At 41.6% G+C, this 13,668-nt stretch overlaps 1 protein-coding gene across 2 annotated transcripts in view; it reads left to right on the top strand.

Moving 5' to 3' along the window:
• NRPA1 (nuclear RNA polymerase A1) overlaps window positions 1–13,668 on the top strand; it is a 145,964-nt gene that overhangs the window by 35,398 nt on the left and 96,898 nt on the right. For both annotated transcript variants that reach the window (XM_087661269.1, XM_087661270.1), the window contains exons 4-5: window positions 2,744–2,903; window positions 3,035–3,325. In XM_087661269.1, the coding sequence (XP_087517395.1) occupies window positions 2,744–2,903; window positions 3,035–3,325 (451 nt within the window). The remainder of the gene's footprint in view (window positions 1–2,743; window positions 2,904–3,034; window positions 3,326–13,668) is intronic.

Here is a 13,668-nt window from a genome sequence, read left to right as displayed (position 1 = left end):
GGACTAGGCCATTAATTGGGCCACTAAATATCTAGTGGTGACACTAGAGGGACTATGTATTAATTAATATGTTGGACATGTTCTTGTGGATGCTTGATGCCAGTTTGGGGGCTAGGCCATTAATTGGGCCACTAAATATCTAGTGGTGACACTAGAGGGACTATGTATTAATTAATAAATTAATACTAGTTCTAAGTCAATTAATATTGGGAGAATTAAATGTTCCATGGAAGTTTACACATTAAATGGGATTGGGCACTAGCGAGTTCTCTGGCTTATCAACCAATTAGCCCTTAGCAATTCTTAGTTGTTTCTAGCTTGGGGTGAAGCGAAATTGAAGAAATTGTGGCTAAAACCCTAATTTACAGCAAAAATAAGGGGTTTTCAACTATCTTGGGATCCATTCCCAATTATATGAAGACCTAGGTACTGGTTGCAACAACTGTTAAAGGCATTAATTCACGGATAATTCAAGGGGTAGCCTATTCTCCAAATTATTCTGGTCCACGTGCAAGAGATTGAAGACTCAAACTTAGCTCCGATTATTATACAATCAAGGGGTATAGCCCAAGAAGTGCTGGTCATTTATGACAGCCATTATATTGAAGATTGAAGAAGATGGACCCGTAACTTAGTGTACTTCAACTTTATAGCAATATGAGATACAAAAATACCACAAGGGGCACTGGTGGTTGGGGCCAATGGGCTGTCGGCTGCCCAAGATTAAGTGGTAGAAATGTACATTTCCAGATTTTTGTATTTGATGCTTGCTTTAATTTGACTTAAATCAAGTTATCATCACCCTTACCAAGAAGGAAGGTTTGTTTCAAAGAACACTTTAGGGTTATGGTAGCTAAGTCCTATTTATAGGACTCAATAGCCTATTGTTCACATCATTGTGTGATTGCCATTGGTGGTATGGGATGCCAGCTTTTGGGACGTGATCATGACCCGGTGTGTTGCTAGCTCCTAGACTCGAGTGTGAGCCCATTTGGCTCTATGGTTGGGAGGTGAGTTTGGTGTCCATTCCCTTTATGCTTGTTTTGTTGCGGGTATGCCTTGTGCCATCTCTTGTATGTAGTTTAGATCCTAGAGGGATGTTTCATAACCGGTCTTGTGAACCTTGTTAGATAGGCTTTACTCCTCCTCAAGTCTGTTTGGCCTATCTCATAGGACCTCAAGATGTGTCCATAGTTTGTGCATCTTAGCTTGAGCCACTCACCACGATTTGCTTTGGAGGAGACTTGCTTAAGGATGTGTGTGGCAGCAGTGCTACGGTCTATCTTTAGGCTAGATTCCTTTAGATCCCTTTGCATAGCAGTATGTTTTGTGATTTTGGCACTTAGATGATGAAAACTTGCCATTGTGTGCATCCCTCCAAGCGAAAACCTATGGATTTGTGCAGCATGTTTCTTTTCACCTCATCGAGCGGAGCATCATGAGCCTCCATTGCTCACCCTAGGATCCCAGCAGCTACACAACATTTACAATCTACCTTGTCATACTTTCACATTGAAACCCTTGATTGTGATTTTGTACTTTGGTTTCACTTTTGTATGAACTAATGAGCTATGTCCAGAAAAAGACAAAAGCCTAAGTCCCTCAGGAGTGTCCATCACCTTTGTGATCTTGGTAGGTCCTTGGGCAGTCCTGCGTGGCACCCTTGCCCTGATGCCTTGGCCTCTTTGTGGTGGGACCTTTTGGGTTGGGACTTAGAGCCTTCTTTTCACTTTCTTCAATCATCCTTTTTGGATTGAGAGGAGGTGTTGAGCTACCAAGACAATTGCACTAATTAATCATATTTGCTTGGCTCTTAAACCAGTCCCATAACAAATTAAAGCAATTAATACGAGAATCCAGAATATATGGTAGGACAACTGGCTCATAAAGTCTATAAAAGGGACTCGTTGTGCAATGCCATTTTAATTCTTCATTCTTGACGGCATACCTCTCCTTGCTGCTCCAAAACTCATCGCCAATTTCTCTCTCCTCTCAACATCATCACCATCATTTTCCTTCCATCATTTTAGGCTGCCATCTTGCGGTCCTTAGCACAAGAGTTGCCACCTCTTTGGTTTGTGCTTCCATATTGCCATCACAAGCATCTCTACCTGCTGTTGCTGCTATAGCAGCAGCTTTTTAATCTGCAACATCAGCATTTGCTGTTTCTCCCTCTTCTCCCAGCTCTAAAGACTGTGGGCAGGCTATTATCTGCTGCGCTTTGTCATTCTAGCCCTCTTAAACGCCCTCTGTTATCATAGTCATCCTTCAATCTCTTTGGAATTTCTGCATCAGACATCATTGCTGCTGCCAGAGTGGTCTACATCAGATTTTTGCATTGAGATTGGTAGTTTGTTGCACTCAGGATCCAGTCTAGAGGATGTCTCTCTCCGATACTCACTTAGACTGCTCCCATGACAGATGGTTGTTTTACAACCCTCCACTCCTTGAGCATCCGCTGTATCACACTTTGCAATCTTGGTTTGTTCATTCAGTTAATTCATTCAACATTCATTCTTCATTTCACTTCGAGTTCATTGTGTTAGTGGTGTTTGTACACACTCTGTGTTTTCTTTGCAAACTCTATTGTATCCTCACATCTTCCTTCAAGGCTCTATTAATTGGTGAGAAATGATCCTAGATGCTTTCCTCTTTCCCAAATATGTAAGAAGGTTTAACTATGCTTTTAGCTTGTTGAGATGGTTGTGAGAGGCTAACTTTAATGTTTCTTGCTCTTTTGCAGCTGTGACACGTGTGGTGAAGTGGCTCTCCAGTGCCCTGGTCATTTTGGACATATTGACCTTGTTTTACCTGTCTACAATCCATTGGTATTCAGACAACTTGTTAAGATTCTGAGATTTGTCTGCTTGTTCTGCCATCGATTCAAGATGAAAGAATCCAGGGTAAGAATTTAGTTTTTGAGATTGAGCATGCACATTGATTGAACAGACTCAGATTAGGCGTTTCAAGATTCTGCCATTTTGGGTAGTTCTCTTTGACTTCTTTTGCGCTCACTTTTGATATTTTTATGAAGGTTCAAAATTTTGCTGAGCAGCTAGAGGAGTTGTATAAGGGCCAAAAATGTGATGATATTGACCATTTGATAGCCAAAGAAGATTTACGAGAGCATCATGGTCAGCGGGTTATCAGCGATCAAAATGAAAGTATGGGGCATCATGAGAAGCGATTCTCAATATCTACTATGCTCAATTCTGTTCGACAAGTACTGAAGAAATTCATGGATGAGATGCCAAGGAGCAAATGTGAGAACTGTGAGGCAAATGCTCCAGCAATCAGAAATGAAGGTGTTGGAAAGATATTCCAGGTTGGAGATTTAGATCGTGGTTATACAAATTGACAACACAATTTTTTGTGTTAAGACTTTATCTAAATGTATGGAAGGCTATTTGTCAACCTGTAGAAAGGGGTGGTTCATGGTGCAAGAAAGGGGTGTGCTGTTGTAATTGAAGCGAGATTTTTATCAGAATGGAAAAGTTTAAAAATGCCTGTGATGAACTCTTGAATAGACATCTTAAAAATACCAATTGGGTGTTGCTACATGTGGAGGCCTGGAGTAGTGGCATAGTTGTTGGACCTGCTTAATTATGAATATCTTCAAGCTATGTGGCAGAAAAATATACATGCAATAGTTTTACAAGGTGTAGAGTACAGAAGGTCTAAAAGTTTAGGGTTCCAAGCTCACACAAGGGTGGCCACTCTTAGTGCTTGCTTGCTGATTTAGAAATGCAAGTCATTTCATACTTATGCAGCCAGTCGATCTTCCAGTGTAGTGGCCAAGCAATAGTGAGGTGAACTTCTTGTGCAGATAATACTTGAAATTTAGAAGAGCAGTTCTTTGGTTGGATACCAAGGGCTTTAGCAATTCTTCTATCATTGTATTGCCTTTTTGTTGCATTGTTAGCAACCATGTGAAGTGATGCTCTCTTTAGAGCTAGCTTATCTACACTTTTCACAACCTTAACCATGTTTATTGATGTCTTGATGTTCTGTACAATTGCCTCCAAAATTGTTTGGTTAGGAAACATTTTCTTCTTTACAATTTCTTATATTTCTAGATGTTGTAAAATCCAAAATCCTTTAGCACATGACCTCCCATAGTGTCCTCCCTTGGGGTACCCATCAATGCCAATCCATGCAGCTCATGAGGTTGTGACATGGGGGCTCATCACCAAGCAATTTTTCCTTTGATATATCATATAAGTCAAGGGGAGATCAAATGAGGAAATGTATCAAACAAGTCCACAAGGAGAAACCTGCATTTATATATTCAGCTTGGAAAAAGCAAGATTACCTGTTGCAGCCATTCCCTGCTAATGATTATGGCAAAAAACAGACTGAATTGCACACATATACAGTCTTTCTCACATTAGCATTTGATGGCTCATTAGTGTACATACCAGACAGTCCTATTTAGAAACTGATGTCAAGATAATGTAAATCCTCGGTCAATTGTAGTGAGTTTGACCCTACTCGAGTCTAACTGATTTTGTCTGATGGTGCATATGGTGATTACTGTACTTTTAAAGAGGCTTGCCAATAAAGTGCCACAAGTTTAGGTGGATAATTGCAGAGTTGGGAGATCATTCGGTAGACCAGTCTGATGCCAGCCTTGAGATGTACTAAAGGGCAGTAGTAACTTCAAGTAGCAAGCATAATAATTAAACTGTAAATCAGCAAACAAGTACCTCACAGGTAGTGGAGCTAGAATGCTCTCACATTGAAAACACGGCACATTGGCCCAAACATTGGCTCTCTTGTGGTATTCCTTTTAGTTACTAAAAGTTCTCAATTTGGAGGACAATATATAGTATTTCAGGCAATGCCTGGTGCTAAATACCATTTTTTGCAATAACAATCAGTGTATTTGACAAACCCTAATACACAGCAACAAATTAGTAAAATCCTCTGAGTAGCCTCCCAATGCACCATCTTGGGTTCACTCATGAACGCGGCCAGCACACCTATAGTATAACATAAGTCAACACGAGTATTAAGAAGCTAGATCAAGGAGCCAACCAACTGCCTATAATGGGTAGCATTCGCCAAAGGAGAATCAGAATGAGTTGTAGCCTTTTAATTCGGGTCCATAGGAGTTGTAAGAGACTTGCATCTCTCCATCTCACATGTAGTCAAGTGCTCCTTGTACATACCGCAGTTTGAAAATTAAGATCCCCCTCAAAGTTTGATAGATCTCATGACCTGGAAAGAAGTGAAGAAGTCCCATATCCGTCATCTCAAGCTTCTCATGAAGTGCTACCTTTATCTGCTCGCGACCATCCGAGTATGGTCATGTCATGAGGACATGTATTTTTGAAACCTCACTTAGCATGTAGTCAAGTGTTCCTTGTACATACCGCAATTGGAAAATAAAGACCCCCCTCGAAGTCTAATAGATTTCATGACGTAGAAAGAAATGAAGAAGTTTCATATCCATCATCTCAAACTTCTCATGAAGTGCTACCTTCATATGCGTGACTATTTGAGTATGGTCATGTCATGAGGACATGTATTTTTGAAACCTCACTCAACATGTAGATTAATTTTTAGTCACATGGTTAAGTAAATGTTGTACATGTGAGGTGTAATTGGGGGTAGAGGGTATTGGAAAAAGCAAAGACAATCGTTTGACGAGGTCTATCTAGATTCTTGAAAGTAGATTTCGCGAAAAGATGGAATGATCTCCGTGATACATTTGTCTTGCTGCCAGATCATTGTGAATAAATACATAACATTTTTTGTTAATTGCTTTATGATATGAAACAAGTATAAATATTGATTTATTCTTTGCGATACACTTCTATATATATGATCTTAAATAGGTAATCTCTTATTCAAACCCTCAACAATCTCATTGGTGGTATGTTGAGCCATCAACAGCTCCAAGTGCTTGAATGTAAGATAAAAGCAATGTCCCTAGCGTAAACAAGGAGAGTATGTAGGTAGAGGAGTCAATATTGTGGGGTTGGGAGGATGAGGAGGGCTTGGAGTATGTAGAGGAGACATGTGGGTAATGTAGACGAAGAGATAGGAGTACAATAATTTTTTGTGAATAAAGTGGACTTCTCTTTGTATGGAGACCTATGCATAGACCTTCTAATGTACGTCGAACTATGTAAAGAGCTTGATATGGAGCTATAGAACAGGGGTGTTTGTATTGGCAAATTCTTGGTGAATACCATGATTTGCACAAAAACGAGCAAGCTCATTAGAAACAAATTCTCTGGCCTTGTCCAATCGTAAGGTCTTCAGTTTTTGGCCCGATCAATTCTCCTCAAAGAGCAACCAATCCTTAAAGTTGGAGAAAGCCTCCGATTTCAGCTTCAGAAAATAAGCTGGAATCAAGGCAAAGGTTATAAGTTGGAGAGTGTGTCGTACTCTAAACGGATCTTGAAATGTAGCAAGGCAGCCTCCGTGTGTCAAACACGAGTAAATGTAGCTCAAAAGAGTGATGTAGATAGGTAGTAAGAGAGAGAATATGCAGCAAACACAAACTATAGAGAAGAGAAAAAAGTTGGCGATAGTTGTAGAAGGCAAATGCGAACATCTTGATGTGGATGATAGGGTATAGAGTGTAGGTGACAGGTTAGGATGACCCTGCGGAGAAGAGAGAAGACCAAACATAGGCAATTTGATGTGGGCGACAACACCTGGATGACGGCAACAGCTCCAAAAGGTCCTGATGACAATAAACAAAGCTGGAATGATGAGGCTAGTAGTTGAAGATGGACGCCTGGCGGTAAACGCAAGTCTGACAGTAGTGGCAGATTAGCAAGCGACAGTTTAATGTGGGTGATGGAGATTGGAATTGGGCGGGAGATGATAACAGATAGGAATGGAAAGGTATGATCGCGATGTCCTCTACAAATAGGGTATTGGTAGTGGAGATATAGCTCCTAAAACTTGCAAAAACGAGATTGAGGTGGAGTGGTTGGTTGAATGCCTATTTAAAGAAAATTTGGGACACCCAAATTAGGGTTTGACATGTGGGATGTAGAAACTCTCTAGGATTGCCAACTTTGGTTATTGTAGTAGACAACTATAGGTGTCTCACAAGGAAACTAAAGCGCAGCTTAGCAAGTTCCCAGATAGATGGCCTTAGTGGTACCATTGAAGAGAGCCCGATACTCTACCTCGCCTGTGGAAGCTACCACTGTCTCCTTACGGCTAGCCCAAGAGATGGGTGCCATGCCCAAGGTAAAGAGGTATCTGCCATGGGAATGCCGGGTATTAGGATCTCCCGTCCAGTTAGAATTAGTGTATCCTTATAAGGATAAACCATAAACATTAGTGAGGTCATACTTATAAGTATATCTTAAATATCTTAATATATGAAGATAAGCAATCCAATGAGACATTCTAGGTGTATTAAAATGTTGACCAAGCAAACTAAGTATGCAAGATTTAGCCTAGTATGTATCAACCAAAGTAGTTTTCCTACAATAGAGGGATAGGTATGAGCGTCAAAAGGTTGATCCGAGGTATCCTTATGTAGATGGACAATGGGATCAAGAGGCGTGGTCACTGGTTGTGTTTGATCGGTGCAATATTGTTTGACTGGTTGTAGGGGGTACTTGTGTTGTGATAGAAAGATACTTCTCTCGGATCAAACAATCTCCATCCCCAAGAAATAAGATAACAAATCTAAGTTTGTCATCTGAAATGTAGCGCAAAGCTTTGCCTTGATTTTTGCTATGGCCACAGAATTTGAGTCAGCGAGAAGTATCTGATCAATATACAACAGGATATAGTTAAGGATATAGTTAACCCCCGCATTGGTGGTACGTACATATAGATTTGAATCATAGGGGGTAGACTGGTATCCTCGAGCTCGTAAGGACTTTTCCATCCTGTGGTACCAAGAGCTCGGTACTTGCTTTAGCCCATAACGAGCTTTTTGTAAGTAAAATACATTGTCATTTTGGTTAGTGAAAGAAAAGCCAAGAGGCTGCTCCACATAGATTTCCTTCTCCAAATAACTGTTTAGAAAGGCACGTTTGAGGTCCATCTGATAGTTCGGCCAATGGCGGTGAGTGGCAAGCATAACAAACAGATGGAATAATGGCAACCGAGTGGTAGATGCAAAGGTTTCTTCATAGTCAATGCTGTGCTTTTACTTGAAACCTTGCACTATAAGGTGAGCTGTCTATTTGTCTAAAGTACCATTAGCCTTTAGCTTGGTCCGAAAAATCCACTTCGTTCCGATGATCGACTTGTAATGAGGATGATCCATCAAGGTCGAAGTCCCATTTCGGTTGATACTATTCAGTTTCTTCTCCATGGCCTCACGCCATAGAGGGTCTTGGAGAGTCTCTAGCCAACTATCTAGTGTGGAACGTGCAATGTAACCAGCTGTAAACAACAATGCATAGGAGCTTGTGGGGCTAGTTGAGTAGAGCTTCTAGGGCCCTTCTGAGTGGAATTTGATGGAAGGATCTCTGAATCTCGTATGGTCTCTTGGTGCCAACTCTCGGGGAGGGGGCTTGGGAGCGGAAGTGTTTTCAAGCAGGTCATGAGTGGGCAGTAGACTCGGCTCAAAAGGCACGATCTCATGCGATGTGAGCGGAGGTAAGGACACAGAGTCGAGTGCAAAAGACTGCACGATGTCTCTCTCATCAAAGATGACATCCTTCTTAACAATCACTTTGTTTGTTCGAGGATTGAACAAATTGTAGACTCTCGGTTCGAAAGAATAGTCCATAAAGATTAAGAGATTAGCTTCAAGGGAAAGCCTTGCTATCTTGTCATCTGGGGTGTGCATATAAGCACGACTATCGAAGGCTTTGAAGTGAGAAACAACAGGCCGAGAGCTAAAAAATGCATTGTACAGAGTTGTTTTGGGGGTTGATGCTCATTTTAGGGATCGATGCAGTGGGACATTGATGAAAGATGTACATTGAAGTGTTAAGAGCCTCAACCCAAAGGTTCTCAGGGAGCTCTACTTTGAATAACATAGAGTGTGCCATATTCATGGTTGTCTGGTCCTTGCGCTCTACGACTCCATTTTGTGAAGGGGAGTTGTTAGAGGTAAGATGGTGTGCAATGCCCTGTTCTTGTAGAGACTCGAAGAGCTCGTGAGAGGTAAACTCGTCACGAGAATCACTCCTTATAGTATCCACATGACGATCAGTTTGGTTATGAACCAACACTACCTAAGCACTGAAATAAATGAAGACTATGACTTCTATTTGAGGAAGTACACTTGCATGTACCTAGAGAAATCATCCACTATAAAAGAGAAGTACAATGTGCCATTCAAGGCGGTAGTGGATGTGGGACCACAAAGATCTACATGAATGAGCCTAGGGGTTTCCTCAGTATGGGTGTAGATTACTGAGGAAAGGGTGTACCATGCTACTTATCTAGCTGAGATGCTTTACAAATCTCTCAAGTTAGTTTTAGGCATGGGCCTTGGTTTTAGGCATGGAAGGCTCTCAACTATCCCTTGGTGCAACAACTCATAAAGAGAGTTGTAGCCAAGATGTCCTAAGTGAAAATGCCGAAGATTCTTAGAGTATGTGGACTCCCTTGTGGTGGCCAAGGCCTAGAGGCTATAGAACTTTGAAGCATCGGCAGTCAGCTTGGTAAGAAAATGGGTCATGTAGTAAAAGGCCATTCGGTTGTGCCATGCCGCGAGCAATCACTAAATCAAATTGGGAGTCTAGGACCTAGATTGTGGTCATTGTGAAGAAAACCGCTCGCCCCAATTGTTACATTTGTCGAAGGGAGAACAAGTTCACCCCAAGTTGGTGGACATGATAAACATCATCTAGTAAAGCTAGATCTAGACCGTGGTTAGTAGCAAAACTGATGCGACCCTGGGCTTGAATCTTGACTAAGAAGCTACTTCCTACATGGATTGAAACCAGCCTTCCTTCTTGGAATGGGTTGTGATAACTTGATTTAAGAGTTAACTATAGCAATAAATAAATACACATAAAATGAAATACACACTTTACCATAACATTCTTGGACAGTAGACACCCTGTTGGCCCCAAAATTGGCGCCCCTTGCGGTATTTCTTTAGCTTTCATTCAATTGGAAGGAGTACAACTCGAGATTCTTCAATCTCCTCCTGCTAACCAATTGCTCTTGCTGTCATAAATGACCAGCAAACCTTCTGGGTCATTTGCCCCTTGATTCACCCATGATTTCTTCTCCAATTTGACCCTTGGCTGGCCAAATGCTGCCCCAAATCAATTTGGGATGGGCTAGCTCTTGAAATCCCTTGATAATCTTCAATTATCAGCTGTTGATTTCAGTCCCTTGAGCCTTCAATCTTTGGCACGGATCCCAAGGTGGCTACTAAACCCTAATTTCTGTTGTAAATTAGGATTTACTGCAAAAATTACAGATCAGCCTATCAAAAATGTCTAAGATCTCCTCTGAATGGCTAAGAGCATAGGCTGAAGGAGATGATAGAATACTGTAAAGAGAGAAAATTCTGAGATTTGTCACGAAGAACTAATCAAAATCAGCTGCTGCCCTGCTGTACCAGCTCCAAACGGATGCACCAACAACAATAGGAGCATCAAAGAGTGTGATCTTAAGGAGAAAGTGCATCACCAGCAATTGCCAGCTTCCCAAGGTCAAGAATATGCAATCTCCATCACCAAAATGGTCTCCAATGGCTGGGAATTGGCCCCAAAAGCTGGCAACACCAGTCCAACATCTCTTTCCAACAGCTCCAAAACGAAAAAACAAGATTTTCCTCTCCCTTCAGCCCTATTTAACCTTTCCCCCACTTGCATGGGTAAGTTTTGCCAAGTGGCAGCTTTCTTAATCCATTTTCATCAAATTTTAGCCATATAATTAATTTTCAGAATTAATTAATTCTGAAAATTAATTCAGCCCTTAATCCAGGCCCAAAAAATTGACCTTGCCCATCCAAAAATTAATTGGCTAGGCCATTTGCAACCCAAAGTGGTCCCATGCATTAATTTACCCTTGGACAAGCATTAATCCATTAATTAATGCCTAGTCCCTAATGTCACCACTGACACTTAATGGCCAAATTAATGGTCCTAGGGGCAAACTGACACCAAAATTCACCTAGAATCTAACAAGTATAACTTGTTACAACTTTTGCCTTTGACACCCATCTTTTTCACAGAGTCCTTCGGCCTTCAACTGTGAAAAAGTAGCTTGCACCTCACATGTGCAACACATGTGCATCTTTTAATTGCACATTTGATTAATCCTTTAATCAAATGTCAATTAAACATAAGCAAAGCATCAAATTTTCACGTCCTCGTGATATGGACTTTCTCGGTTGTTGCAGGGATTTGAGAAATGAAAATGTCCTCTATAGGAGTCATGCGATGAGTGGTTTCACTGTCCATAAGGCAAACAAGTGTTGATGTGCTTGATTGTGACGAGTGGGCCATTGTGGTCATCTTGTCGGGAGGCAACTCATAGATGTGAATGAGAGTTGCATGTGATGTCTCTAAGGAGACGATATGGGCCTTTGCAGACCAGTTAGCAAACAAACCCTCTGGAGTTGAGAAGTTTGTCAACTGTGATGGCTAACCAGTGGCGGCGTGGGTTAGGCCTTGTGACTGCCCTTGCTGGGGGTTGCCATTAAGGCACCACCTTGCTTCCCTTGTCGGGGGTTACTTGATTGGGGTGTGAGGGTTTGATTCCTTGATTTCGGCTGTTTTTCTCTTGCCTTAGATCGATGCTCGTTGTAATGTCTAATCTTTTGACAATGTTAATAGTACCTATTTTTCTTAGGTACATTTTGCCATCCAGGTTTAGAGTTGATTGTGTGGTTCCTTGGGACTCACTAGTATTGTTTTGATTTTGATTTGAGTTTGAATTTTGTTTGCCCTTGCCTTGCTGCCCCTTGTGAGAAGATGCAACGAGAGTCCCTCGAGGACGTATTATCAAAATTGATCAGACAACTGTGTGTAACATAACATGTGACACTCAAACTCATAAAATGTAGGCATATGAGGTTGTGAAATCTGTGGTGCTAAGAAATGCACTTAGCCACTTTAATTGTCCCAAAACATGCTTATTTTAGGCTTATTTTAGCCAAAACCCTAAAACGTGGAGCGGATCGAGAAAGTTAAGTGGGAGAGGATCTAGAACCCTAATTTTCTATAAATTGGCAGCCAGCCCTCCAGTCTTTGACAATCTCGTTTTTGCAGGTTTCAGGTGTTACCAGCTTGCTGCCCACACCTCTGTCACGGAGGACATCTCAGCCCTTGCTGTCCATCACTGTTCCTTACAGTCTGGCGCATGTTTCCATCCCTCCACACGCTGATTGCTGCTGTTTCTGCCTAGCGACTGACTGCTGTATATTTGCAGTGCTGTTGTACAGCCTGCCACGCCAGCAAATTGCTGCGTTTGCAGGCTCGAGCTGCCGCTCTGACAGTTTTCTCTCTCTTGTCTGCAGTTGCTGCAGTCTTTCTCTCTCCTGCAGGTTGTCTTGCATGCGTTTTCAGTCTCTCTCTTGTAGACTTCGTTTTTAGTCTTTCTCTCTCTTGTAGGTTATCCTCCTTGCGTTTTCAGTCTTTCTCTCTCCTGTAGGCTCTGTTTTTAGTCTTTCTCTCTCTCCTGCAAGTTGTCATACCTGCGTTTTTAGTCTTTCTCTCTCCCGGAGGCTCCGTTTTTAGTCTTTCTCTCTCCTCACTGTTGTCTGTATCAGATCTAGCTTCTCACTGCTGCGTTTGGGGTGTTTGATATTCGGAGGCTATCTTGCTGCGATTCGGGATCCGTTCGGAGTACGACACACTCTCTAGCTCATTACCCCTGACCTGATCCTAGAGATACAAGAGTTCGAGGTTCAGTATTCATTCACTGCATAGTGTGTTTGTTGCATGAGCATCGTATTATTAATAGTCATATCATTTCATTTATTCACCATGTTCATTGTCTCTGAGTTACTCTAACCCTAACCCCGACTGTGTTTTTTTTATCAGTCTGTACTTTGTCGTACGGTTTTTGTTTATGCTTCTGTGTTAGGGTATTTTTGTTTACATGGTATCAGAGCCTAGTACTCTCTGAGAAACCTAGGCCTTTGATCTGAAAGCTCTTGGCAAGAAGCAAGAACATTAGTAGGTTCAAATAACTTCGAACACATCAACACGGATTCAGTCTCTAGATCAGCCTATGCGAGGACCGAGCGAGAGTGGGCTGATTAGCTTGCTCTACAAAGTTTCGACATGGTGGGAGAAACATCTGAGTACATGGAAGAAAAGATAGGCACACTGACCTTAGAGGAATATATACTGATCATAGCCTATCGACAAAAGAAGGTTGAGAAGCTCGGCCAAAGGATTGCCCTTTAAGAAAAGCTTCTAAATGAAGGTATGCATGGATTTCACTCTTCAGATGTTGCACGTAAGTCTGATGATGTTGCAAGGCCGTCGAGACCTCCCTCAGGGATGGGCCCCCCTCTTGGAGAGCAAGATCTCCATTTTTTCATTACCTCTTGTGTTTTGCAATATAGTGGTAGATATCATGTGGAAGAAAGAGTTCAGTCTATTAACTACAGAAAAGGACCTCTAGAGGACCAATTCTTGTATATTAACACACATCGCGGGGATTATAAGAAAAAGCCAGGTAACTCTTCTTCTGTCTTTGCTTCTTTTCTGTCTACATCATATAATCAGAATGAATTTGGTGTTTTGAGCTCCTTCGCTT

The sequence above is a fragment of the Lygodium microphyllum genome, chromosome 21, assembly GCF_053477565.2.
Source record: "Lygodium microphyllum isolate KBCC chromosome 21, Lygodium_microphyllum_v1.1.10, whole genome shotgun sequence".
In the NCBI taxonomy this organism is placed as follows: Eukaryota; Viridiplantae; Streptophyta; class Polypodiopsida; order Schizaeales; family Lygodiaceae; genus Lygodium; species Lygodium microphyllum.
Note: the sequence above shows the minus strand (reverse complement) of the source record. Positions and strands in the feature narration are given on the sequence as shown.